We start from the raw sequence: 27,865 nt of genomic DNA on the forward strand, positions 1-27,865 counted from the left end.
ACAGTGTTACATTTAGCACAAAACGTGCCCATTGACTAATATATTTATGCATTTTTTTTTTTGCTTTGATTTATCTTAGGAAATGTAAACAATACTTTAAAATGATAAAATATTTGGATTCAGTCTTGTGTACTGAAACAAAATATTTTTAGGTTAAATAATTAATGTTTTTGTCTTGACTTCCTTCTTCACATCTATCTTAATAACTTCACATAAAACACACAATTGACACGATATACACAAATATTGGAGTTTTTATAAACAGTTTAATATATTTTATATTTTTTTTACATTTTACAATTTATGAGGAAAGAAAAATTGAAACCGACATGCATACCAACACAAGCGCACACAAACAAAAATATCAAATAAAAATATTTCAATTGATTGAAATTATAGAGAGCTGCTTCTAATTATTTTTATGTACAGTTTTTAAAGCAAACATGATACAATCAAGACACCAATTCAGTGTCAGATTAATGATCGTAAGTGAGAAAAGAACACTGATTTAATGTAATCAGCCAAGATCCATCCAGGAAATAAAGATGTAACGCAAATAAATGTTTTTTTCTGGGCCACCACGTTTGCAGTCATCTATACTCTCTCAATACTAACAATAAAAAAATATTAAAATCAATTAAGCTTTCACAAGAGAGGAAAAATAAATTATCTAAATAGAATTCAAAGTATTTAAAAGAAAGAATAATTCCTTTCAAAAACAGAACATTTCTTAGAAAACTTCAAGTACAGAGATGTTTTCCAAATTAAGTCAAAATTATCGTAAAAGGTCATCAAGATGTCTTTCTTCGCTCCTCTGCACCTAAACTGGAGACAGTGTCTGACCGTCTCCATAATGTGAATGGCACAATATTTATATTTATAAGCAAGAACAATGTGTAGATATCATCACTTTTCTCAACCCCTCACCACGACGGGTCATACTTTTCAAATATTTAGCTCAGACACTCAGCTAATCATAAAAGCCCATAGAACTTAGTATTTCATCACAGTCATATTTTCTACATAAACTAAAAGAGCAAAAACGCAATAGGCTATATAGTGTGTTATTGTGTCTCAACCATATTCAAGTTAGATTTTGATGAGCTTTTATGAATTTTTAAAATAAACGTGTAATCTTGTCAGACACACAGACAGATGTGTCCCTCAAGACAGGCACGTGCACAAATTAAAAATACACAATACAAATAAAAGCCAAGAGATTATTATGAATGTCGAGAGAGCTGTATGTTTTGCTGCTTTTGAAATGTAAGGCATTGGCAAAGGTAAAACTAATTAAAAAAAGAGAATGCATATTCTGTAAACCTCACAGTGAAACAAGTTCACCATGCGCACTGAGGATTTTGCAATGTACTACTTATGCAGGAAAAACAGAAGAACAAAAACAAAAGATGTTACAGAAGTTAACCTATCCAGAAATGTTCTCGTATGACACAAACATAATCTGATTTACTCTTCAGTTTGTTATGACAGTTGGTCTTTGCTCTAACGGTTTGACTGTCTCACTTTCAAGGTTACGGTGTAAATCCTTTCATAGCTCTAAAGTAACTCAAATACTGTATAGTGTAGCAGAGGCTTCATTTTTTTGGCTGTTGGCTATCTCTGGTTTTACTCGCGGCTGCATCTCCTTTGCGAGCATCCGATGAGGTATTTTTCTTCACATTCTCTTTGGGGGGGGCTTTCGTAGCAGCATCGTTAGACGTGTTGCTCTTGGTAGTCGAAGGTGTTGGTTTCTGATTGGCTAAAGCTGATTTGGATGACCCTGCCCCCGATGATTGATTGGATATGACGGCTTTCGTTGCATTTGTGGCGTTGGTCTGATCAGTTGAGAATGCTTTTTCCACTCCTCCAGCAGCATGTTGATTGTCTGTAGCAGCCTTGGTAACCGAGGTCTGTTTTGATGATGATGATGAATTGTGCCGTCGACGTTTTGGCTCGTCTCCTGCGGAGGACGAGTATGCTTTTCTTCTCGCTCCTTCCTCTCCCATCGGTGGCTAAGTACAGGGAAATTTCATTTCAATTGCAAAAGACTAAATATTAACATTAACTAACTGTTTTAAAAATGAATATTTGGCATGTAGCTGAACACTTTTAAAAACAACCCATACTCACATCCACTCTGAAATCATCAATGCTTCTGAATTTCTTAAGGTATTCCTGAAGTTTGGGGTCAATGGTCTGATTCTTCATCTGAGAATATTTCAGGAAAGCCCAGAATTTCTCCAGTCCATATAGTTGACCTACACACATCAATCCAAATACAAAGACAGTGACTACTCTTTCTACACAGAAAATATAAGGACATGACAAAATGAGCAAAACCTCTAGTCAGACGCTTATTTTGACAAGTAAATTTGAAGATTGATCAAATAAGACAATAAAAAGATATGCAGGGTTAAAAAATATAAGGATTTCTTTCAGGCTAGTAATTTTTATTTGTCCTGAGAATTTTTCACTGGCCAAAACATAGAAAAAAGTGGTTTTGATTAATATTATAGTATTTTGCAGATATTCAGTAGGTAGAATTTATAAAGTTGTCCTTATACTTCATAGCAGGTGTTAACATTTGTTAGAAAAGAATAATGATGGCATATGATGCAAATTACAGGTTGATCAGGGAAAAAACAACCCTAGCTTGAGTCTGAGAGAAGAAATGACATCAGGACATGACACAGGCCGAACTTGACCAGTCCAGTTAAGGTTTAAATAGTTCAGTTTAGTCAACTGGCAATAGGTCAGCGGTCCTTGTTGTGTCCTGCACATTTTTATTCACCCTCTCTCTCAAAATTCTCATCTATAAAACACCTCACCCCTCTCATAGTCATTTATGGTCTCCTCCTGGAAGTCCTTAAAGATATCCTGTCTGAACCTCCTCTCCAGTCCATAACTGTAGAACCTGAACAGACACTCCAATCCATACCTGCAACAACAACCAATAGTAAACACTACAGTACTGTTGGTTTATTTCAGGTAACTCTTACCAGTGTAATTATTTGCCTATCGAACAAATCTGCATACAGAACCTGCATGGCAGAGAGAGATGGTAAAGTTTGCACATGTACTGGTCTTATGGCCTATTCAGACCAAGTCTAAACGTTTTGCATGTAATTATTAAACATATCTACAACTCCTGTGTCAGGAATATTGTAGAATGAACAATGTTTTGTATTTGAAGACTTGAGAGTGCCAAACCATTTAAAGTATCCAACTTTCTTCCAGAGGGTCATAAAAATTGGTTAAAAGAGACGTTGGAGCGTTGCTGCAAATGAACATATTTTTCATATTTTACATTCAATTATTAACAACAGGTGTCCAGCTTTTCAACATTTCACACAGAGTTTTTTAGAAGCTGACGAGCAAAGCTAAAAAACTAATCTCCAATAAAAAATGTTTTCCAAAGTTTATGCTCTTTGTGTCTTAACAGTTACTACAATATGCTCAGTTCTTGACTACTAATACAAAGAACCATGTGTTCGCAAACAGCCTTGAATATATACATACGCGCATTACACGGAGAGCGAGAGGAACCAGATGGACCTGAAAAAGTCTGGCATGAACATGGCATCCATTTTTGGTATGGGTGTGTTGCAGGGGTTGAATATTCATAGCAGCCTTAAGTCCTGTCCACATTGGGAAGATAATCGCACGTGATTATCGCCAGTGTTTTTCTAGACGTTTTTCAGCGTTCATACCCAAACGATTTTCACTGGCGATGAACTGAGTGAATGCGCAAATTCGCTCCCTGACATAGATGGTACACAAGGTGGCGCTGTGCAACTTTATGCTTCTGACACTCGCTTGTCACACAGAAGAAGAATTCATCTTGCTTTCTGTTGCTTGACTGTTTTGTGCTTGAGCGCCACCAAGTCGTGTTATACTGTAACTTCAGCAGCTCCAGGCACGTGAACAAAACGGCAATCTCATTGGTCGGCCAGTTTTTAACACGGCGCGTCAAACAAAAAAAAAACAAGCCAGAGGCGTTAAAAAAACAACGCTTTTACGCCTGCCCTTTTGCACACTCATATTGGCGCCCTTTGTTTAGGTCACGAGGCATTAAACGTCGACGATAAACGTTTCGTCGACGTTTGTTCACAGTACTATTATTAAAGGTCCAGTTTGAGAAATATAGAGGTATCTAGCTTTCACAATAGTTTGTGAATTGCTGCCAACAGGTCACTTCACCGCTCACTTTCGAAGCACTATGGTGGCTGCCACAGGACTAAGATGGCAACCAGACAGGTTTATTTATATTTCCCTTAAAGAAACAGTCACAGTGAAATTAATTTGGAAAGGGGCACTTAAGACTGATCCCATCTATAATACCTTTATGTCTAAAACATGCAACGCAAAGACAACACACAGAATTCAGCCCAAACACCCTCACCTGTAGTTCTCTTTGCTGTCCTCCAGGGAAAACTGCTTAAACTCCTCATACATCTTTCTGTTGAAGTTGTCTCTGAGGAAGAAGGACCAGAACCTAAAGAGGGTGTTCATCTCCTGAGACTGACCGACCCCCAACCGCTTCCTCTCTGAGTAAAACAAAAACATCGACATGAGGAACTGGCCTGTTGATGGCAGAAGATTTATACAAGGGCTGCTCGTACAGAAACCAAATGATCATTGTACCGTTGAGACAGCGGCGACGGTATTTGTGGTAAACTTGCTGGGTGAAGCCGCTTTCTCTCAGAAGCTCATGCGATGGATGCCAAAACTTTGGCAGGGACTGAGGGGTACAGCCGTAACTGCCTGATAATGCTGGAGCTCCTTCTGATGGAGACGCATTCGAACTGCTGTACAGAGGAAGCAGTGAAGTTAGAGGAAAGGCAAACATCAGTGATGTAACATCAGCATTTAGTGAGCCACAAACCTGATGGAGGAAGTGCGGGGTCTGTGCTCACGCGAGTCCATCACCCAACCTACGTGGCACTCCAGAGGAGGGTTAGAACTGTGCCGAGTTTTCCTCTTTCTGGGTGTCTATGAGGTCAAACAATAAAAGAAAAGACATAAGAGACATGCAGATCACAAACATAGTGTACTATGTAGCGACAAACAATTTGTGTCTACACTCAATGTGCAGTTGTGCACAAGTGTAAATGCAATGCTATTAGTCTGGGCAAGCGTGTCCACACAAATGGCCTTCTGACAATCTGGATAACCTAGAATGTGGCAACTTACATGTCCGTCAAAGTTTCCGCTCTCTTTCATGACAGGGTAGAAACGTGGAGTTTTGGTAGGGTCCTGTCTGCCAGGGGTACGTGGGGTACGAGGGGTCCGGGGCACACTGGAGGCCTCTGGGACATCCGTGGGGACAGAATTAGCCAAGTTACACTCATCTAAAGCAGAAAGAAAAAAGCATTTAAATATTTATATATCAAATAATATTGTTAAATTGTACACATTAAATATTCCATGATTATCCCATTAAGATGAGATGTGTGCAATCACCTGCTTGAGATGGTGGAGGAGGCGGGACTTCCTGGTTGGGATCAATAGGAACTTTAGGGGTCAGAGTTTCAAACTCGTCTTGGCTGATCATGTTGAGCTTTTTAAAGTTCTCCATATCCTAATAATAGGTATAAGACAGACATGTTGTAAAAGAGATCAAACCTGTTGCTCTATGAGGACTGACAGTATAGAAACTACAACTGAAGCCTATAAATACACACAGAGATGCCAGTTGAGTGATGGTTTTAGGTCTTCTGAATTTTAAGAAAGTTAAATAATCACACCCTTTTCATTTATCGACAAAGGGAAGCAAGATAATGTCCCTTTGGATCAATCCAATCCCAGACTGCAGATAAAATCACAAACCAGCCACTACAGGCTTTGTGTTTCTGCCTCTATGGACAATGAGGTCATCACTACTGTGTGTTTGAATCCAGGCAGTGCACTTCAGTAGATTTCTCGGCAGTGTTTTAGAAATTACATCTTTATAGTCCATCACTCTGATCATAAATGGCCATTCATAGTGATGATGCACAGGTACTACTCAAATCTTTTATGCCTATCAGGGGTATTAAGTCTGACATGATGTGGTTTATATCAGTTTTAAAAGCATATCATTTACATTAACAGAGATAAACAGCCTGCGTGTTTCCTGGTGCAGTCTGATGTGTCAAATTGATTTATATAAATGCATTTGGTCACAAGAGAATCGGTTCATCTTATGCATAATTTATAGTATGTAGATAATTTCAATAAATAAACCACACAAGATCACTAAACTTGATGTCAGAGTACGAATGATATAGTAATCTTCAAACCATTTTAAGCAAACCAAAAGTGAGCATTCCTGTTGTTTAGCGCAGCTGTTTATCGGGTGTTCGTACTTCAGAAAGCTGAGTGTTATTGCAGACCTTGGCACAGTTAACACAGGTGTTAAAACTCCCATGAGCAGGTACAGAAGACATACCCCATACCACAGGTACCACTGTACAAACATCCCATTTGTCACGTGCAGTTTGAATTGCAAAGTAAAATTTCTAATCTTTATTCCTAATCTTCTTATAAAGAAAATTAATGGTGACCAAGGTTGTCAAATACAACCCCCCTGCAAGTGTTTACTGTATCGAAATAAGCAGCACAAACATCTCAAATCTCAAAATTCTAAATATGTATTCCTCAGAAGTAAGTCAAAGCAACACGAGGGTGTGCATATGACAACATTTTTTATCACTGTAAAATATGGTTATTGACTATAAAACAAGTATAATTGGACTAGACTAGCTCTAATTTAGGCTTCATTTTAAATTTAAAGTATACAATCAATATTAAAGCTCCATATTCTCTAAAGGTCTTTAGTAAGTTTGAAGTAAACAGGGGTTTCTTTAAGTAAAATCGCTTTCTGAAATCTCTTGTCTGATTGGCTGACCATGAAGGGCACATAAAAGTTGATATATAAATCAAACTACTGCTGCTGCACACATTAAAATCTGCGTAAACCACATGTAGTGATCACTTTATTTTTGTATTGTGACATTTACGATTTCTTGGGGATGATAAAATTCCACATAAAACTGAAATCTAATTTTAAGATTAAGTACCTATTTCTTTCGTCATTGCACTGTTACATACAAAATCACAATTTGAGTCTAAATAAACAAGAATACTTTTATGTCACAATGCAATTCCAATACTGTGACAAAACTTATATATCAAGCAGTCAATTCCATTTTATCAGTCTTTCATTAGTTGAGAAATCCTCTGACACATCAGCTAGTCATTTTATTTCATTTGAGATATGATCTCTTACGCAAATCTTTCAGCATATTTCTGTAACCACAGAGCCAGTGTATGTCAAATATTTGCAGTGGAAAATTCCCACATTACTGCCGAGTGTGAGCATCTAACTGAAGCCAACAGCTGCTGAACTACCATCACATTCAGCACAATGTTCTAGACAACATTTAGACTCGGCCGAAACCAATAAGCAGCAAACACATCAGTTTATTTTTCAACATTTCTAAATGGACGAGCCCTTAAATTTGGATGTGTGCATTTTGCCTCTAATCTCACCTTTGCATTGGTACAGTCTTGCGGTCCCTCTTCTTTCGTCCAAAGATCCTGCTCATAGTAGAACAATCCATCGTTAATGGCTTTGGCGAGGTCAACTGTAATTTTAGCACGTGACGCGTGGTTTCCTTTCCTATCGCCCCCAGGGTGTTTCCGCAGGTGAGGGGGGGTCTGAGTAACGATCAGGATCTTGTTTACATCTCGGTCGTCAATTTCATCGTCAGAGTCATCATCGGACCAATCGGTGAAGGTGTTCTTGCGAGGTGCGGCGAGCCTTTCCATTTCCTCATCAAAAAGGAAGTCCAGCTCCTCCTGGTCCGCCTCAGGCTGCTGCTTTGGGCTGGACTGAGCCAATTCTGGACGTTCCTGAAGCAAACACAAAACATTTGGTCTTCTGAAGTCATGCAGCTAGACAGTAACGTTGTGTTCACGTTGTGACATGACGGCGTCATAAGGCGTTAATGCATCCATAAGCAGCATCCATCAAATTATTTTTGTCCATGACTATAAGAGCAGGAAAAATCAATCAAAAAGCGAGGAGAAAACTCAACTGATGAAGGGAACAACTCAAGAGGAGGGGAAGGAGGATGAAGACTAAGAAGAAGAGGAATTATTGAGGTCTGCACACCCACAGGACAAAAAATGGAGTAATGGATGGAGAAAAGGTTTGATGGATGGATTTATTATTATTATTATTAAAGAACACAGAAAAGCGTCCAATTCCTGTGCCAGAAGCGGCAACAAAAAGTTAATAACACTCGTTCTGTCTGCTATTGGTCAGACTAGCAGGTAGCCCCGTCCCAAACTCACACTATTGGTTACCTTAGTCTGTTACAGCCCACCCCCCCCAAAAAAGAAGGAGATACCTGATCTGTTTAGGTGCTAGTGGCTCAGAAATTGACATTAATTGTCTAGAAGTACCTTGCTTTTTCCTGAAGAGTTTCGGTGCCGTTTTTCCACCTGTATCCACGGCTGGGCTTCTGGGTCAGAAAGGCTGCTGGAGCGCTCTTTAGGGCTGCTCGCATCTTCACTAGAGTTACTTTTAGAAGGAGAGGACACTTTCGACTGAGGTTTGCCTGTGTCTGTGTCAGTGGTGTCGCTAGTCTGACCGTTCACCAGAACGAGTTCATCTATGTGCTGATTGACTGGGGAGGATGACACTGTAACCACAGAGAATAAGAGATGTTAACCAAACCCAGTTCTTCAGAAAAAAGATCACTTTCTTGAACAAATAGCACAATAAAAGTATAAATCGCTACAATGTCATTGAAACAACAACAGAACAAATTACAGAGCTGAAATGATGAAAAGGCTGAACCTGAGCTGAGAGAGGTGAACGTCTGTCCTGGGATGAACTCTGGGCAATGAATTAGCTGGGTGAAATCTGTGCGTGGGGAGTCCAGAGGAGGAACAGGAATGGGCCAAAATTCTGGATCCTCTTTCCTACGTATCTGCTCATCGACCAGTTCCACGATTTCACTGTTCTTCACCGCCTGAGTGCACACACAAAACTAGATATAACACAGGCTAAAAAAAACAACAATTTATGTTAACATATGATGTCTGTGTCCTGAAAGTGGTGTAGGGCAAAGGTTAAAGGTCACCTCCTTAATAAGGTTGATATCAGTGGTGAGGGCCTGGACTCTGTGGAAACTGGCGATCAGAGAGATGGGCAAGAAGCCTTTCGAATCCATTTTCCTCCGCAGGAAAAAGTCTCGCTCCAGGTTTGGGAGGCTAAAGTAGTATTCGCTAAAAACAAACAACAAACAGAAACAAAAGATGTTATGTTCTGGAGTTTTAACAAAACCATGGTCTGCAGAGACGTTGTGTGCTTTTCATGTTTGTGGATTCACAGAGCTTACGGTGTTGCCATGTTTTACATATTAAAACAGTTTCCCAAACTTGTTTGGCTCAGGCTCATAAAGCAACAGTTTATTAAAGTGGACATGTGCGGGTCTTTTTTTAGCATTTAGATTCATTTCGGTTTATTATGGGCTTGCACTTGTGCACTGATTTTTCTCGTAAGATCTGGCAAGACGAGCAAGTAAACGCTCATACTTTTTTCCCTAGGATATGTCCCTGATTCACTATTAAATGTGGTCTTGGGTGGATAAACGCTGTTTTCAAAAATTGATGTTTTGATATCCTCTGACTGGATTGAATCATAGTCTGCTGCCATCACACACAACGCGAATTTCTGTCAAAGCATATCCAGACTGAAAATCAGGGCAAAAATCACACACAGGTGTCTCTGGCAGTATTCCAGTGACACCAGGTGCAGTGATAAAAAGACTGCAGGTTCACCTGTGTCTAAAAACCATACTTTCACCATCACTGCTTAATGTCATATTTAAATACCATTCTAATTCTCAAGAAAATTTAAAAAAGTTAAAGGTCTCTTAGCATATGCAGCATGTTCTTGCAAAAGCACCTTAAAAGCAGCAGAAGGTGTTACTTCAGGGACGTGACTGATGATTGGACGACTCTGTCAAGCACTTTAACCAATAAGACATTTTCAGACCAAAATGAACATCCGTTCAACTTTTTTCCCTGTAAAAGCCACAGTGGGTCCTTCACCTACAACACACCTCACATTCCAGCAGCTTTAGTCAGGCGAGGTTGAGACGCCCTGAGTGCTGCACACGATTCTGGGAAGTTTCAGTGGAGGTGTTGTGCAAGTTATGCTAACTGGCATGTGTAGGTTGTTTAAAAAACTGGACTGGGATACATCCAGCACAAGGAATTTCAAAATATACATGTGACATTTGTGGCTATGAACACAAATTATCATATTTATATTGTATTGAAACTGAAAAATGACAGAATTTAAATAAAATAAACTGGGTGTTTTCCCACTGATTTGTGACCAATGCTATAATTGTTATTTTCCCCAACAATCACTTATGGTTACTAATCTAAATGTTTTCCGAAGTCAGAATTCAGATGATAGCCAGCTGCCAGTCATTTGTCACAGAAAAGTGTGTGTGGCACTCATAGACTTTTAGCTTGTGAAGGTGTTGTTAACACAGTGTTGAGTGAAGTAAATGTAGGTGAACTATGAGAAGAATTAGAGCAGCAGGACACACACATACAATGAAATCGCATACGCAAACATATACTTCTTTTTCAATCCCACACTCAGGATTATCTTAGACTAACTAAGAGACACTTCCACAGTGTCCTACTCCCTGATCTCACTGAACCCTTCCTCATCGGACAAGCTAAATTAAGGACAGTCAGGCATGCAGCGTCTGCTCCCCCTGCTGGTGGTAATGTGTTAAACACACTTTTAAAAAAGCACATGACTTAAAGGGACAGTTCACCCAAAAATAAAAATTCTGTCACGGTTTACTCACCCTTGAATTGTACCAAATCTGTATAAATTTCTTTGTTCCGAATAACATGCAGAAAGATGTTTGGAAGAATGCTTGTAACCAAATATTTCTTTGCCACCATTGACTACCATAGTATGGTAGTACTATAGGTAGTCAGAAGTGCCCCAGAACTGTTTGCTTTACTACATTTCCTACATTGTGTTCAACAAAACAAAGACATTTATAAAGCAATTTTTCCTACCATGGTAGCCAATGGTGGCCAAGAACGGTTTGGTTACAAGCATTCTTCCAAATATCTTTCTCTGTGTTCATCAGAACAATGAGATTTATACAGATTTGGAACAACTTGAGAGTGAGTAAATGATGACAAAATTGTCATCTTTGGAGGAACTGTTCCTTTAACTTTGCGTTCAGCACTGTGTAATATAGTTCACTGAACTAAAGATAAACCTGACACCTATACATTAGGATCTCACACAGCATTTTGTAATAGGTCTATAAAATGGTGCACCAAATGTTTCACAAAATGTATACAACAAAATTCAAGCTGGAAAAGCAACTTGACATTTTTAAACTTATGTGAAGGGAGAACCTAAACGTACATTTGCCGTTTGATGTATCCTTTAAGCAAGTTCTCCTCAATCGTATACATCTGCACGCGATTACCGTCGTCATAGTAATAGACCATGTTACTGCCGAAATCAGCTGGCACTGAAGACCCATCCAGGTAAGAGTCCCGGTAACTGTGGGAATGGTCGTAGCGACCTGAAAAGAGAAAGAACAGTAAAAAGAACAGGGAAAAGGAAGGTATTTTAGTTTGTTACAGGGCTGTCTAGAATACTCAATTCTGATTGGCTCATCTCACAACCAATCTGCTACACTGGGCTGTGTAGGATTATACAGTACGTGTTAAGGGTAATATTTTTAACTTAAAATCAAATTTTTATTTCATGTCCATTTTTGAATTCAAAGTAGTTTTGTCACAAGTAGGATATTCCTGGGTACCTCGGCCACGACCTCTGCCCCTCCCACGGCCTTTGCCCCGGCCCCTAGGAACTCCACGGACATTGCTGCCCTCGCTGCGAATGCTTGCTGTGTCATCAAAGAAATCTCTTTCTCTTCTCCAGCCTGTGGAACAAATAAATCACAAATAAACAGAGGTGTCCAGTGCAATTTAAAGTAAAGTTCTGCATTGGGATCTGAGAAGATCTCAAATGTTTTGCACTTTATGATTCCAAATGTAAAAACTGACTTTCTGTACATTTGGTTGGTGATCTAGAAATAATAAAAAATGGCTTCCTATTGATTTCATTGATCATACAACTACCTTTGTTAAAAATCATTTTAAAAGTCTCATACTTTCACTGTATGAGAGATCAGCAGAACAGACTCTTCACATCTAAATGACCTCAGGTGCAAATCATTTCAGTTCTCAGAAAGAGAAAGAAACTTTTCAAAACCAGACTAGGGGCTTTTAGCAATGCGTTATGTCCTTGGCCCTGCCATTATGTTAAGATAATTTACCTCAAACAAATGTACATCTAAAAGTACTTAAGGGAACATCCAGTTAAATATCAACACTGTGAAGTAATTCAATTTCAAATACACAGAATGTGACAGTATGTGTGGTGGTGTTAAGATTCAAAGCTTTTACGTGTCTGAAACCCGCCCAGTCATCATGAGAATTTTGATAGAGCTCGTCTTTCTCTCTTTTGGCTGAAGTTTACTGTTGGTACACGTGTGATCATGCTCAAGTTCACACATTTGTTTCCCAAGGTGTGAGTGTCTTAAAGGTGCAGAACTCATTTTACACGTAAAGAAATGAATAGTAGTAGTGACATATGTTTACACAAATAAATAAAAATAATCATAAGATTGAGGGAGTGGTACAAGAAAGTGGAGAAAAGGCAAGTTGAAGTTGTGATAGAAGTATAACACAAGCTGGAGTTGAACCTCAGTCTCCGTGAGCTAAACATTCACACATCAAAAATGCTAGAAACTGAAGCACCAATTGTCATTTCTCTATATTACAAAAACAAAACATAGACGATGAAAGTAGCAATGTAACAAAAACCTCTGGAACATTTATCCTCTTCTGTAACAGTAAACCTGAGTTTAGCTCACAATTACATTAGATTTACATTTATGTGTTCGGCAGCTGCTTTTATCCAAAGTGACTTACCAGGCTGTACACTGAATTTGTATGTGTATTTCCTGAGATTGAAAACAATGACCTTGTGAATGCTAACATCATGCTCTATTAATTTTTATTTCTTTCCTAAAACATTGCTTATGTTCAGCATAGAATACTGGCAGTCTACTCTAAATTTTGCAGCAGTAGCAGTACATATGCATACAGCAGGTAAAATAGTGTAACCCACTATTCAATATGCTTCATTAGGTCCTTTACAATGTGATGGACAAACACATAATTTTAGTTGCGATTCTGAACAAACCAACCAACTGGATGCCGCTTACCAAATTAAATACACAGTGTATGATGTCGCACACTTCTGTTCTGACACACACTTCTGACACATCAGCTTCATCCCAATTTGAAGGCGGGACAGTAGGGCCACAGCTATCTACTGTGCAACAATGCCTACTGTTTTGTCTCTTACTATGGGCTTTATGCTGAATGTCATGCGCAGAAACCGGAAAACAGGTCTCATTGCATCCGGTTTAAGTCCTTTTTATGCGCTTCATTACATAAAGAGCCATTTTAGTCAAAGTGCCTCTAAATGAGCTACCGAAGATGATCAAAATTGATGCCCATCACATAAACAGATTGATATGTAAGTGTTTTTTTTATTTTTCTTCTCACAGACATTTGGATATTAAACTAGAATAAAACAAAAACAAAAAACGGAAACAGCTAGCTAGATTAAATCCATAGATATCGCTGATAGTTAATACTGATGTTAACACTTTTATTAACAAGCGGATGTAATGAGACCTGTTTACCGGTTTAGTCACATGCCATTCGAGACATACACTATAAAAAAAACAGCAGACAGCATATAGTGGACATCAAATGGTAGAGTTTGGTTTGTTTGGGTACATGTCAATCAGGATAAAATGGTTAAAAATGTCCACAATGCACCCTAAAAAATTCAGTGATGCCATTAGCGACATTTTGTCATTTAGGTGTGTTTCTTCACTTCTGCTTTCTGGGATAGTGTGTGTATATACTGCAAATGCATGTACAAACTATTTTGCAAAATGTAAACAATAATTTCATAGGAGAACTTTGTTTATAATTTCACATATATAATTAAGTCTTAAATAAGTTCGTCTAACATTTCTAATCAGTTCTAAATGTTCTGTTGGCTGTATTTTGCTCCAACGTTTGTGTAGTGTTCAAAAATTAAAACAGGACGTGCTTCGTAAATTCATGCAACGTTGTAAAGTATGTGGCTGTCTCACCTCCTCTCCTGCGAGGGGCGCTGCTTTGCGTCTCCTCTCCATCCTCTGCTTCCTGATCATTTGAAAGTCCTGTGATTGGATCCGACTGCGCCACCCTGTTCTCCTTACTGTCACTTCCGTCACTACTGCACTCCTTCTCTCTCTTCTCTCCTCCAGAAACTTTCTTTCTCTCCCTCCGGCCAGACGGGCCCTTCTGCCCGTTTGTATTTATCACATTCTGGTGCTGCTAAGGGACACAATCATATCAAGCTTTTAGTAAATTCAGTAGATTCAAGCAGTGGTTCAGTAAGTAAAACCCAAAAAAGACACTTTTTATCTTCGAGTCAACTTTTCATGACCCTGTATTATAAAGTTCCTTAATCTTGTAAAATCATAAATTTACACAGTTACATAAGCCCCTTTCACACATACAGTCTTTACTGGTAAATTGCCAGAAAATTGCAGTTAACAGATCATGTGTGAACAGGAATCAGTACTCCCAATTTACCAGTAAAAGTTGTAACATTACCGGCAAATTACCAGTATGAGGCGCTGTGTGAGTGAAGAATGAGGATTACCGGTAAGAGCGCTTTGGGCCAATCACAACACTCTAACTCAGATGACGCGCACACTCAGCGATGTGTATCTCTTTACATTTCTGCACTGAAGTTGTTCAAAACAATGGCAAACACATTCTCATGTATTCGCCAAACTGCTCACGTGCACCTTCTGTGTCTCTGTATGTATGAACATGACTGTTTCTGTCCGCAGTTTTTTTTCTCGCGTTTCTGCATTTGTCCTCATATACTTCAGGTCAGTTTTCTATCTCCCTGTTGTAACGCAAAGTTGGGATGTATAGAGAAAAAAGTCATAAAAATACCAGAGAAAAGGACTGCAACTTCGGTCACAGAAACAAAAGAAAAAATAAAGAACAGAAGCCGGCGGAGCAGTTCTCCCATCTCATGTTAGTTCTCCCCCTCCGTCTTGACATGCCGCCTCACGCATGCGCAGATCTTTATTAACGTAAATACACGAAGTGACCGTACACTGTTTACACCGCACGTGAGCGGCACGGCGCATTGTACTTGGGTTAAAGGGATAGTTCATCTGTCATCATTTACTCACGCTCATGTAATTTCATACCTGTATAAATTACTTTGTTCCGATGAACACAAAGAAAGATATTTGGAAGAACGTTAGTAATTTTCAGTTCCGGTACATCATTGACTTGAGTTTTTTTTTTGTCATAAATCATTATTATTAGTCACCCTTCATGATTGTCGCTGGGTTTTGCAAATATCCAACCAATACAAAGTATTAAAAAGTCCTCATCAACTTAATCATTGAAAAGCAGTGTTTTTTCTATTTCCTGAAAAACTGGGAATTTTGACATCTTAGGTTTCAGAATGACAGCGACGATATCTTTATAACAAAATAAGGTTAAGTATAACAATGTTGCCTTTATTATTTTTTGGTAATGTCTTTGTCATGTTAGACATCCTTCAAACATACCTCTTTAATGAGGGACCATTTATAATTGTAAAACCCAGGATCTTATTAAGCTTAAAGCAGGAAATATTATGAAATGTTTGATTATCACACTATCCTCTTTAAGGCAGGTATGATCACAGTAAATCCCTAGTTAGGATACACATCAAAGGAATTAAACACACAGAAGCAAATTACTGTTTAACTTAAACCAAACTAATTTCAATCAGGTTAAAAATACAAAAGTTTGATATAATTTAAAATGCTAAAAAATTCCTTCACCTCCTTAGTGGCGATCTCTCCTGGCGTAGGCCAATTTGTGATGTCACTGAAGTCACTCGACTACAATATAAGCAAAAGAGAAGCAATGTAAAGAATTCAAAAAGAAAGGTATAAATCCATTCTTCTGCAACAGTTACCTTAAAACACAGAATCCTCAAAAATCTCACATTTCACTATACTTCACATGAAAATATATGGCAAAACCAACACTGACCATGTATAAAGTTGAAGAATGCTGGCATTAGATCAACACAAACACTCACTTACATTCAAAAACAATATAATATCCTAGTCAATTCCGGTGTATAATTTGGGCAAAAACTAAATTAATATATAATCTTATTTCTCTGATTTGAAATAGTATGTTGATACTTATTGAATGCACAAGCTGGTGTCAGGGAGTAAAACACTCCTCAAGTACAGTTTCCACCCTACACTTTTCAACTTTGTAACGCACAAACACTACCCAAACCCTATGCAGGAAGTGTGACCGTCCCTTTCTCCAAGATCATTTCACCTTCTATTACTGGAGGAACGTCAATCATTCCTCACGTCGCAAAGCAACCCAGAATTCCAAGTGTCATATCGGATTCCACCACCGTCCTGAAATGGGTCCTGGGTGTCCCAGATGCTAAAGCTGGACAGTCAAAGCTCAATTTGTAATGGAGTGTCTTTGAGTTTAGTGCAGGACACAGGTTGGCCAACTAACCCAAACCCTTTCACATGACCCTCAAAACCACTAACAAATGAGGGACAGAAGACACGGAAAGCGCTGGTGGTCATAAATGTGCAAGAAACCTGTGGAGGGTCATGTAAGTGGAGACAAACGATCATGCCCTGGAGTCAGTCATGGGGACGACTCCGCTGACCTGTTAGGACTGAATTTGAGCCCTGTATGTGCTCTCTCTGGAATGTCCTGCTGAGGTAAAAGTCAAAAACTCATGTGCTGACTCTGTTGACCATTTCACCCAGACAAAAGACTGAACAGAGAGAACAAATAACCACTTAAATACAAACATGAGCTAAGCTGCTCTGTGACTGGCTGCCGCTGACCTCTGATCTAGACTCTGTTACACAAACAGATTGGATGAAAAACTGTGAGTTTACACAAAAAAACATGTGTTTATTTGCATTTACATTACGAATTTGGCAAACGCTTTTATACGAAGCAACTTGCAGGGCAGTTGGGGGCAAATTTTATTAGTTCTGGTAATCTGAAATTTAGTAAAACCTCACTGTATGGTTTGCAGTTAATATTGCATTGCTTGTTCGGAGGAAAACGTGTTGTATTACACCATTTGCAATTGTGCTATTACACATATCAACAGTTGTGCTTACCTGTGGCGTCATGCCCACATCCAAATCACTAATATTTAGTATTATATTTATTATATAAGGTTAATGGGGTGGTGTTGCCTCCTCTTTATACAAAGCAATGAAAGTGCTTTACCTTGCTGGTCTTTCTGGACCTGGGTTTGCTGGCACGGACAACTTTGGCAGGACTCTGGGGATCTGTGGACACAGAACAAAAACACTATGTTTGATGTAGTTCATTACAGAGAGATAGAGAGAGAAAAGATAAGATCCCTGTTGCATGGAACATTCCGTTAAAGATATGATGACTCTTGACACTTTGGAGACGTTTACACATTAAACCAACTTCTACATGTGTTAGACGAGCATTTGCACAGTAATCACCTCTTAAAGGGATAGTTCACCTATAAATGAAAATTCTGTCATGAATTGCTCTCGATTTGTTTTTGACTACCATTGTCATTTTTTCTACAATGGGGTTCAAGAACTGTTTGGTTACAAGCATTCTTCCAAATATCTTTCTCTGTGTTCATCAGAACAAAGAAGTTTATACAGGTTTGGAACAACTCAAAGGTGAGTCAATGATGACCGTTTTTTGGGGGGTGAACTCTCCCTTTAAATCAATTTATATTTGACTTATACAGACTTATATGTAACATATATTTGTTCTAATCATTCTATGTTTTTGGGCACACATCACAGACAGTAAACACACAATGCCTAGATTATCCTAAAATACCTCCAGGCAGCAAAAACTACATAACTTTAGTTAATTAATAGCTCCAAGTATGACCATAAACACTGTGCATCTTATTCATGTGACTCATGAATGAAGACCGAGTTTTGTCCTCTGAAATGAGATTTGCCCTTACGGTTGGGAAATCGTGATGAAAAACTACCCACAATGCCTCTCTGCCTCCGCTGGTCAATTCCGACCAAGTGCCGCGTGTCAATTATTTGAGAACGGCAACATTAAAACAGATTGTAAAGCCACACGCCAGCACCTGCACAGCAAGGTCATGCATCCACATGCGTAAAACATTAACTTCCTTTAAAAGATGGAGCAGCAGCAAACAACATTTCTACGAGCGCCGGTGAAAGTGGATTCATCTGTGGTATTCAGATCCCCTCCAACACAATGACATGGCCCCTATGGGTATTTGTGCTGTCGTCCACACAACCAACAAAGCATCGGGCCTTGTTCTTGATAATAGCGATCTAGAGAGTCACAGAAGCAGTGTTTTAAAACACAGGAAAATGAGTGCTAATCTTGCCATAGTCTTGCCTAAGATCAGGATTTCTAAAAGACGTGAAGCTTCATGCTAAGGAGCCAAATGATGACAAAATCCTTTGTTTGCCTTTTGAAAAAAATGTAACTTGTATCCCTACATTGCAACATTAGGATCAATTGCACTGTTTAAATTCTTTGTGGTAATGGAGAAACAACTTAATAATGGTCTGAATTAGCCATTTTAATCTTAAATGATCCCATCGAACCAAGTTCCTTCAAAGCATTGCCTTAAGGGAGAAACAAAAGTGCTTGTTACATTGTTACAATTGCTTACAAAACCGGTTTTCATTTTCTCCGTTTTTTTTTAAAAGCAGAAAACTGTCAGGATTAAACAGGCAACAGAGAGGGACGCCCATTCCTGGGAGTGTCCGGGGTCCTTTATCATTACTGAAAGGATGGCCTGTATGATAAGGTGCTGGGCGCTTGCTGACAGTGTGGGGTGTGACCAAACACACAAACTCACTGATACTGTCCTGCCAACACCTCTCTTTCAATTATTGCCACCCGAGGCAGAATAACCTTATCCAATGTAAATGATCATTTAAATCACATTAAACATAAAGCCAAAGATGAAGCAAATCCAGTTTCTATTCAAATCATAGGCTAAAATTGGAAACTATCAACGGCTGCAAAAGAGCAAAGCTTTTTTCCTCAGGTAATCTTAAAGGGATAGTTCACCTAAAAATGAAAATTCTGTCATGATTTACTCAACCTCAAGTTGTTCCAAACCTGTCTTTGTTTGGTTGAATACAAAGAAAGATATTTGCAAGAATGTTAGCAACTGACATTTCTGGGGGACCATTGACAACAATAGTACAAAAAAATTAAAATGGTAGTCAAAGGTGCCCTAGAACTTTTTGCTTTCCTAAATTTCACAAAATGTTATTTTGTTCTAAACGGAACAACAACAACAAAAAAATTCTACTATGGTAGTCAATGATGACCCAGAAATGTCAGTTGCTAACATTCTTCCAAATATCTTTCTTTGTGGTCAACCGAATAAAGAAATTTATACAGGCTTGGAAGAGTAAATCATGACAGAATTTTCATTTTTGGGTAAACTATCCCTTTAAGTTTTTATTGATATCATCGATCAAGTACTTTTACTCTGCAGCTCAAGACAGCTTAGTTCCTTCCTTAAACAAACTTGACAGAACACAGCCATAGCTGTCTAACAAAGTAAACGTTTGCATACTATGCTATATCTATGCTATGTCCGACTCCGAACACAATGCTGTCACAACACAAGCCCCATGGAGCCGCTTTCTATTCTCAACATCAGCTTACAGGTCATGTGTACACACGCGAGTTCCACTGTCATGGTGCTGAGAATGTTAAAACACACCTGTCAACTACAGGTCGGACAATACGTTGGTTTATATTGATTAAGCTGTGCTAATAGTGGTGATTGAAAAATATACTGATTTATTTTAGATGTATATATAGATTATATTATATACCATTATATACCAAACTTTCATGGTTACGTTCAGGCGGTTCGGCACTATCACAATGTGTAGGAAGTTTTCAGTTATACTTTATGGGTATTGCCAAAATCCATAATCTTACAGTTCTCTGGTCATTCAAAATGCACACATCTCTGATTTTCAACACACATCCCCAAAGGATCAACCTGAAAGACCTCTCTCATATCGCTGTCCCATTTGCAAATATTTGTATCCCACTTTGCAGAAAACACAAAGACGTGGCTTAATAATGTCAGTGAGATCTTCAGTGTTGTTCATTCAGCAACAGAGAATCTAAAACAACAATGTGCGCAGTGCATATGGGATGATAACAACGGCCTTTGCTGGCTTGCTGGTCTTTAACCACCACAATGGGGAAATGTTTAAACATGAGGCTTTTAAAGACCAAGACACAGAAACTGAAAAGCTATTACACAACATAGAACGTCTTCTCTACTTGACAATAGGCTTATTACCCAAAACTAGATACAAAGAGCAAAAGTACAACCAGTGTATTTGGGTATCAGGTTCCAAACAGACCCACCCTTTTAACCAAACTAGTGGTGTCTCCTCAGCTATGCACAGAAATGAATGCCTGCAAAAAAATCTTCTGTTCTGATCAGATACTAAAATGAGATGTCACCGGCACCCAGTTTATGAACAAAACCTGTGGAGAAGCATCACTGCCTTCAAGTCTGTTAAACTGTCTTCCAAGATACTTTCGCTACCCTAAACGACTCCCAAAAAACAAACATAACAAAGAATACACATTTACTTAAAACACAAATTATGAACACACTGCCCATTTTTAAGCATGCTCCTAAAGCTGTCATCATGTAAACAAATTCATCAAAGGGCCTTATCAGAATAGGCAGCGTAAAATACAGTTTCAGGGAGCGGTCGAAGTGCTTCATAGTTCATAAACTACTATAAAACAACACCATACTCTCTTAAAGTAAACAACGATCAACAGGTGAGCTGTCAATGCTTTATTCCAGCAGGACAAAAAAAAACCCACGTGAGTTCAGTATGTGTGTGCTTGAGGCACTGAGGGTAAAGGCCTCACATCAGCTCCTGCTGGAGTTGCAGTGCTCAGCACTACACGTGCTCCCGTGCAACACGATCAGATGGGGTTGGGGGGGCTAAATTTGCCCACATCAGCAAGTCTGTCCAAATACACCCAAATGATCGAGGCACACATGGGTCTGTAGGTAGAATGATGTGGGAACGGCGTTTTGATGGGCGTTTATTCCCCCACCACCATATTTGGTCACATCAGTAATGGCAGGAGCTCGAGGCTTCCTGACAACAACAAGACGTTTTTTGACCAACCACATAGATTGCATCAGCCGAAAGCGAATCAAAACGATCTTTTTGTCGCACACGAGAAGCCAGAGGATGAGATAAGGATTTCGGTTTGATTTACGTGTTATCCAACTTTAACAGCAGCATTTTCAATCAGGCAAACCAGGGCAGCATAACCATACGTTTGGACCACAGGACACCCCGAAACTAGTTTTTGCCAAAAACAAAACGGCTACAGTGATAAACCGCGTATTTCTTTAAAAACCCGAGCAGTTTGATTTTTTTAAGCCTTTATCCTGCCTTAAGGGATTAATCAAGCGTTCTAGCCGTGAGGTTAGCGCGATGCTACTGCTAACAGGCCACGCCCCCACCTCTGATTGGTCCGTTTCTATGACCATGTATGAAAAACACACTTTACGGATATGGGCACAAAGTTTCTGAATTATTATTAAAGGACACAATGCCCGCCGTTATCATACGTTTCGATTCATGGGTGCACAAGCACGTGAAAGAGTCCATAAAAGTGATTTGACCGGAGTTTGTGGGCCGCTGCGGGTTGCAGTAGCACACGCGGGCTACCCGAGCACATGTGTGCATGGAAATAAATGCTGCGAGAGACAGAAATGTGTCTGATATGAGCATAAGTGAGATTTCGTACATACACGCGTGGGGTCTCACACGGGCCGTACCTGTTTGTATGGAGCTGTTAGTGGCATTGTTGGCAGGGCAGGCATTCCTCTTCGTCCACGGGTTGACTTTGGGCGGAGGAGCCTCGATCACTTTCTTCTTGGCAGTTTCTGTCGCTTTGGGGCTAGATGCATTCTGTTCGTTCTCTTTGTCGTTCGTGCTGTCCGTGCTCAGTCCATCCGCTTTGCTTTCCATGACCCCCTGTTTTTGATGTTTGCAGTCGACTTGAGGAGGATCCTGCTGCCCCTCCTCGTGGCTAGCTCGATCAGGTTTCTTGGGTTGAACCGTGTCCGACTTGTTTTGGTTCCCTTCACCCAAACAACTGACTGTCACGTCCAAGTTACTCGCAACTTCAGTGGACATGGTTCAAAGGAGCAAACGCCCACACGTCGATATTTTCCCCTAACCCGTAAAAATACGTTTTACAGCGCAAATACAGAGAAATAGTCGACTAAAGCTGTTGCAGCTAGAGCGCAAGTTGACAGCCAGCAGCTTGAAACACGACGGAGAGCTGCATCGGACTTTTCCTTATTTTTAAATGTCAAAATGCTCGATCTCTTAAAGAAGCCATAGCGTTCGATCACAAGAACTGATCATATCGCAACGAAAAGAAACAAACGCTTTACCAAGGATTTCAACCCCACTTTTCGATTTGGCTGATAGGCAACTTCACCTAAATAAAAGGAAATACTACCAACGGCCACGAGTCATTGGGTAAGTGTGATGTGTGAGTGTGTTACGCCTCTTTGTTGCCCCTATTGGTTGGTCAGCGGTACCGCAGAACGGCCAGTTGAACGTGGTTGATCAGAGCCAGTCTGACGTGGCCTTTCCTCCACTCAACACACCAACACACTGTCACAAAAACCTAAAATCGTACGCGGAGTATCACACAGATCTCAAAACCTGGTTTAATCCGTTTGCCAGTTAAAAAAACGAACAAGTTTACATTTGAAATAGGAGACGTTAGAGGGACTTAATGTTGTTTACTTTAACTATAACAGTACATTAACAACTTCATTATAACATTACTATTACTCATAACCGTAAATAATGCTGTTATGAGAATAAATGTCATTTAATGTGTTTCGCGAGAAAATAAAAAACTTTCAAAACAGTATAAGGCCACTAGATGGAGCACTTCCACGTGTAAAATGTGCCCTTTACATGCGCAAGAGAAGCTAATTTTTATTTTTACTTAAAATATATCACGTCATATGGTTAAATGTTCATATTTTTTAAACATTTTATAATCATAATTTTTTTAAATGCCATCTCATTTTCTGTATAGCAGCATACATTTTTTGACATAAGGTGTAAATGCATTTTTCTGTATTTTTCCACATCCTGCAATTTACCGTCAGAAACATTCAATGAATGGATTGTAAATATCCATAAAACTATTAAGAAAGTTTTCCACACAGGTTAAAATATCAGACATATTATATTATCAAAACATAAATCTAGTTTTACATTAATGTGGAGAGAATAGCCATTTAATAAGCATAGATGAGGTTTCTTAGGACGTATGTTGCATGTAAAATGATCAGGTGTTTTCAGATTTACTCATTAACTAACATAATAAGAAAGGTGCTTAGGAACAAAAATGTGCAGAGAGCTTGATGACAACTTGCAGATGACTTTACTTTGCGTTCTTTTTCGGTCTTGTGTATATGTAAGGGTGATCCTGGAGAAAACAAAGTGTCATTGAATAAACGTTTCTTCTGCATAACATTGAAATAAAAATCAACAAATGAGGAAGATGCATTGTATCTTATTTGGGATGGGCAGATGAGTTCAACTGGATTTGAGAAACTGTCAATCATTGTCTTCTTTTCCTCAGGTTCAAATTTACAGGAAAGGAAAACAAATGTATCAACTTTAAAGAGACAAAGTTGCACAAAGACAAACTACAAAAGTAAGAGTCTTGGCTAAAGAAAATGATACACATTTCAGATCTGAGATCAGACACAGAAAACAACATTTGTCTTTATACATTTTTTTTTGTTGCTAAAAATTGGTGTCAGCTAAGGGGGTTTCCGTTAGTGGTAAACTGGCTTAGGTTTTGTTTGTTCTGTATGGGAATGGCCAGGATCTAAGCAGCAACAGTGGTTGCTACTAACCACGTTGTTCCAGAGTCCTTTAGCCAGCTCCTCATGACCTTTAACAGTGAAGTGAAAACAATCGGCTGTGAAGAAACTCGATTTTGCCACCCTGAAAGAGCCAAAAACCACCAGAGAGGTGCTGTTGAGTCCCACTTCATGTGACAATATTATGACAACTCCAATGACATTCAGTGTAACAAGATTTTTTTACATTTTTTCCAGTGCTATTTGTGCACTGCAAAAAAAATACAGAATTGTATAGGAACTTTAAAAAGGCAGTAACTCACAGGTAGCCTAGGTGGCTTGGCGTAGCTCAGGTAGGGCTGAAGAACCACTGCAAAGTCCTCTTTAAAGAAACGATCCTCGAGCCACCTCTGAGCAAGATAATTATATTGAATATACAATATAGAATATTTGTAAAATATATTTTAAGTTTCATTTTAAACAAATAACCTAAATGTTTAGACATTTTAACAAAAAAATCTGCAAGGGGAGATAAAAAGACCGAAATCTAAATCTGTAACAACCACCAGGGATTATCCCACTATGAGATTGCTAATTTGCAGGTCAATTCCAGGACAACATCAGAAGTAAATGAGGGAAACAATGCCCCCTGCTGGCCAAAATATTCTGCAGTATTTAGAAGTGGAGTTTTTAAGGAATAGTACATCTCTTTCTAACAAGGAAAACAAAACTCGTTTAATTTCTGGTTGTAAAATTCCCTCTGAATATTTCTTTGTATAATTACAATAAAAAAGGTGTATAGGTACGTCTGTATAAAATGAAATGAGGGTAGGAAAAACAACACAAAAACATGGTCACTGTCCTTCCAAAACCTCGGATATCCAAATTTGCTGTTTTTCAAGAAATGGAAAAAACACAGTACTTTTGAAATGATTAAATAATGTGTTGTCAAAGTTGACGAGCACTTTTTCATACTTTATTGGTTAGATATTTGCAAAACCCAGTGACAAACATAAAGGGTGACTGATAATAATGATTTATGGCGAAAAACAAAAATCCCGAAATATGGACATACAAGGTTTCAGAAGGACAGCAGCGATATCACAGATACATGAAACATGTATTTCACATACTTATTTAGCATGCAGCCAATGTTGAGTTTTAATCTGATCATAAGATTTCAAGACTGACTGACTTTGTTTTTACAGTAATCACAAATGTTGGTCATCCCAATCAAAATAGTCAGAAGTTTCCAGTCTTCTTTGTAATTTTGGCCCTGTATAAAACATAGTAAATCCACATTAAACAGCCATAAAAAAGGCAATCCTTAAATGTTTTACAAATTGATTTTTGATGTGAATACAAGAATTTAGATCTTACAGGGTAGCCTACGTCTTAAATGTGTCTATCATGTGCCTTGTCTGCTCAGAGAGATTTCTAGAAAACAGTCAATATATACACGTAACATAAAAAATGGATTCATATGGTGAAACTGGGCATTTAGATCAACCAGATTTTATTCCACTGTGCATTATCATACCTAAAACTTTAGACTCAAACTTATTGTACAGTGTGTTTATATGGCTTTGATCTTGGTCTCATTCTTATGTTGCTTACAGTGTATTGTGTCCAGTAGCTTCAAAATTGTCTCATCAATTGTTGTTGGGTGGCCATGCAAGGTCGCCACAAAGGATGGCCCAAGAACATTGGGGTTGAAAAGTTTCACAATGTCTGGGATGGAATGGTAAGATGAGGTGAGTGTAGATCTTTTTAATACCAAAATCTCAGTAAAAAAAACTAGATTTTTCATTCTATGACCCCATATTTAACATAAAAAATTCAAATCCTACTCGCAAGAGTAATGACATCCAGATATGTTCCATATCCTCCAATACTGCCAACCACACATAGAAAACAAGGACTCAGACATACTGTTATAAAACATCACTATGATGAAATTCAGGTTTTGTTCTTCAGTCTGATCAATCAATGAAGCAATAATCAAATAACCATTAAAGTTAATAAGTAACAATGATAAGCTCTCCAAGACATTCGGGTGTAATGATAAGGGCATAATCTTTGTATTTGTTTGTGTGTGGTACCTCCAGGAAACTTGACAATACTCAATAGGGATTTCCAAAACAGTAGAACTATTGACATCTATGGCAATCTGACAACATGGAGAACAAAATAAATATAGAAGAGAAAAATAACCAAACCTCCGTCTAAGTGAAGTCTTGTGCAGTTCACTTCATAATTCCTGTAGCTGTTAGAAATATTTCATTAGTTAAAATCATTTTTATTTTGTTTAAATGCTTGTTTCATGACTAGAGAGTTTGTTACTTTCTGTTTAGATAACAACAAACATCAAAGTGGCAAACAAGTATTTACTTTCTCAGAAGGTGCCGTGTATGGAAGAGGCCATCGTACCTGAGGTGGGCACCGTGGGTGAAGGAGTCATATCAGGGCAGTGGAAGGGTGCATGCCGAAAACCTTGTGTGTCGTATTTTTTCTTGATGTTTCTGAAAGGGAAAAGCCACAATCAAGTAAATACAGCCGTAAAAAAAGAAAAAGTCAAATATTTAATATTAAAAGGTCAAACAAAACCATACAAAAATTGTGCTATTTTTTATCTTTAGTTGTGCATGAAGACATACATCATTCATTTTCAACATATTCCCCACACTATGGTATTAGAAATGCTGAAATGAATGAAGATTTTATTTTAAGGTTACACAAAAATCCTTATTGAATCAGATGCAAATGGCTTGGAGCTGCTCTAAAACAGACAAACCTACATAACTAGATATTCCAGTCTGTTATGAAACCACACAGATTTGAAGCTCTTCTTGGCTGTAATACTTCAAGCATTCATGATATTCATTCCACCAGTTTCCTTAAGAACACATAGGATTGGTCATAAAACTCAAATATGCAAAGGGAAAAGAATATAAATGTACAGAAAAATGTAATCATTAAATGCCACAAAAATGATTATTAAATGTGAGATAAAAAGAATAGTCTTATAGAATTTTTTTCCAGGCACTCACCTTTAACACTGCAAAGCAAAAGAACGGTTATAGTGGCAAATTGAAGAAACCTCATACTTTAAGCCTTATAACCAAAACTAAAATAGTAATTAAGCTGCTGCTGCAGAGGTGATTTGCATTTAATACTTGGTTTTTGGAAGGCAGTATATACACTCACCTAAAGGATTATTAGGAACACCATACTAATACGGTGTTTGACCCCCTTTCGCCTTCAGAACTGCCTTAATTCTACGTGGCATTGATTCAACAAGGTGCTGAAAGCATTCTTTAGAAATGTTGGCCCATATTGATAGGATAGCATCTTGCAGTTGATGGAGATTTGTGGGATGCACATCCAGGGCACGAAGCTCCCGTTCCACCACATCCCAAAGATGTTCTATCGGGTTGAGATCTGGTGACTGTGGGGGCCATTCTAGTACAGTGAACTCATTGTCATGTTCAAGAAACCAATTTGAATGATTCGAGCTTTGTGACATGGTGCATTATCCTGCTGGAAGTAGCCATTAGAGGATGGGTACATGGTGGTCATAAAGGGATGGACATGGTCAGAAACAATGCTCAGGTAGGCCGTGGCATTTAAACGATGCCCAATTGGCACTAAGGGGCCTAAAGTGTGCCAAGAAAACATCCCCCACACCATTACACC

General features: G+C 38.7%; 1 protein-coding gene and 1 long non-coding RNA gene across 4 annotated transcripts; one reads left to right on the top strand and one right to left on the bottom strand.

Annotated features, from left to right (window-relative positions):
- Positions 1–252: 252 nt before the first annotated feature.
- Positions 253–22,791, bottom strand: larp1b (La ribonucleoprotein 1B). Of its 2 annotated transcripts, none has more exons than XM_057344302.1 (18): positions 22,106–22,791; positions 17,491–17,552; positions 16,041–16,100; positions 14,292–14,514; positions 11,871–11,993; positions 11,468–11,630; positions 9,135–9,279; positions 8,849–9,023; positions 8,452–8,690; positions 7,534–7,896; positions 5,464–5,581; positions 5,194–5,351; positions 4,886–4,992; positions 4,645–4,808; positions 4,403–4,547; positions 2,829–2,938; positions 2,131–2,258; positions 253–2,012 (listed from the first exon to the last, which is right to left on the bottom strand). In XM_057344302.1, the coding sequence occupies exons 1-18, from the start codon at positions 22,464–22,466 to the stop codon at positions 1,596–1,598; spliced, it is 3,261 nt and encodes a 1,086-aa protein (XP_057200285.1). In that variant the 5' UTR covers positions 22,467–22,791; the 3' UTR covers positions 253–1,595. The 2 variants fall into 2 exon arrangements, with proteins under 2 accessions (XP_057200285.1, XP_057200284.1); XM_057344301.1 differs by having other exon boundaries at positions 14,292–14,517.
- Positions 22,705–27,250, top strand: LOC130560493 (uncharacterized). Of its 2 annotated transcripts, XR_008963690.1 has the most exons (4): positions 22,705–22,817; positions 23,944–24,018; positions 25,789–25,923; positions 26,524–27,250. It is a non-coding gene; the product is annotated as an uncharacterized LOC130560493 (long non-coding RNA). The 2 variants fall into 2 exon arrangements; XR_008963691.1 differs by lacking the exon at positions 23,944–24,018 and having other exon boundaries at positions 22,729–22,817.
- The last annotated feature ends 615 nt before the right edge of the window (positions 27,251–27,865 follow it).

Source organism: Triplophysa rosa, linkage group LG10 (genome assembly GCF_024868665.1).
Source record: "Triplophysa rosa linkage group LG10, Trosa_1v2, whole genome shotgun sequence".
NCBI lineage: Eukaryota > Metazoa > Chordata > Actinopteri > Cypriniformes > Nemacheilidae > Triplophysa > Triplophysa rosa.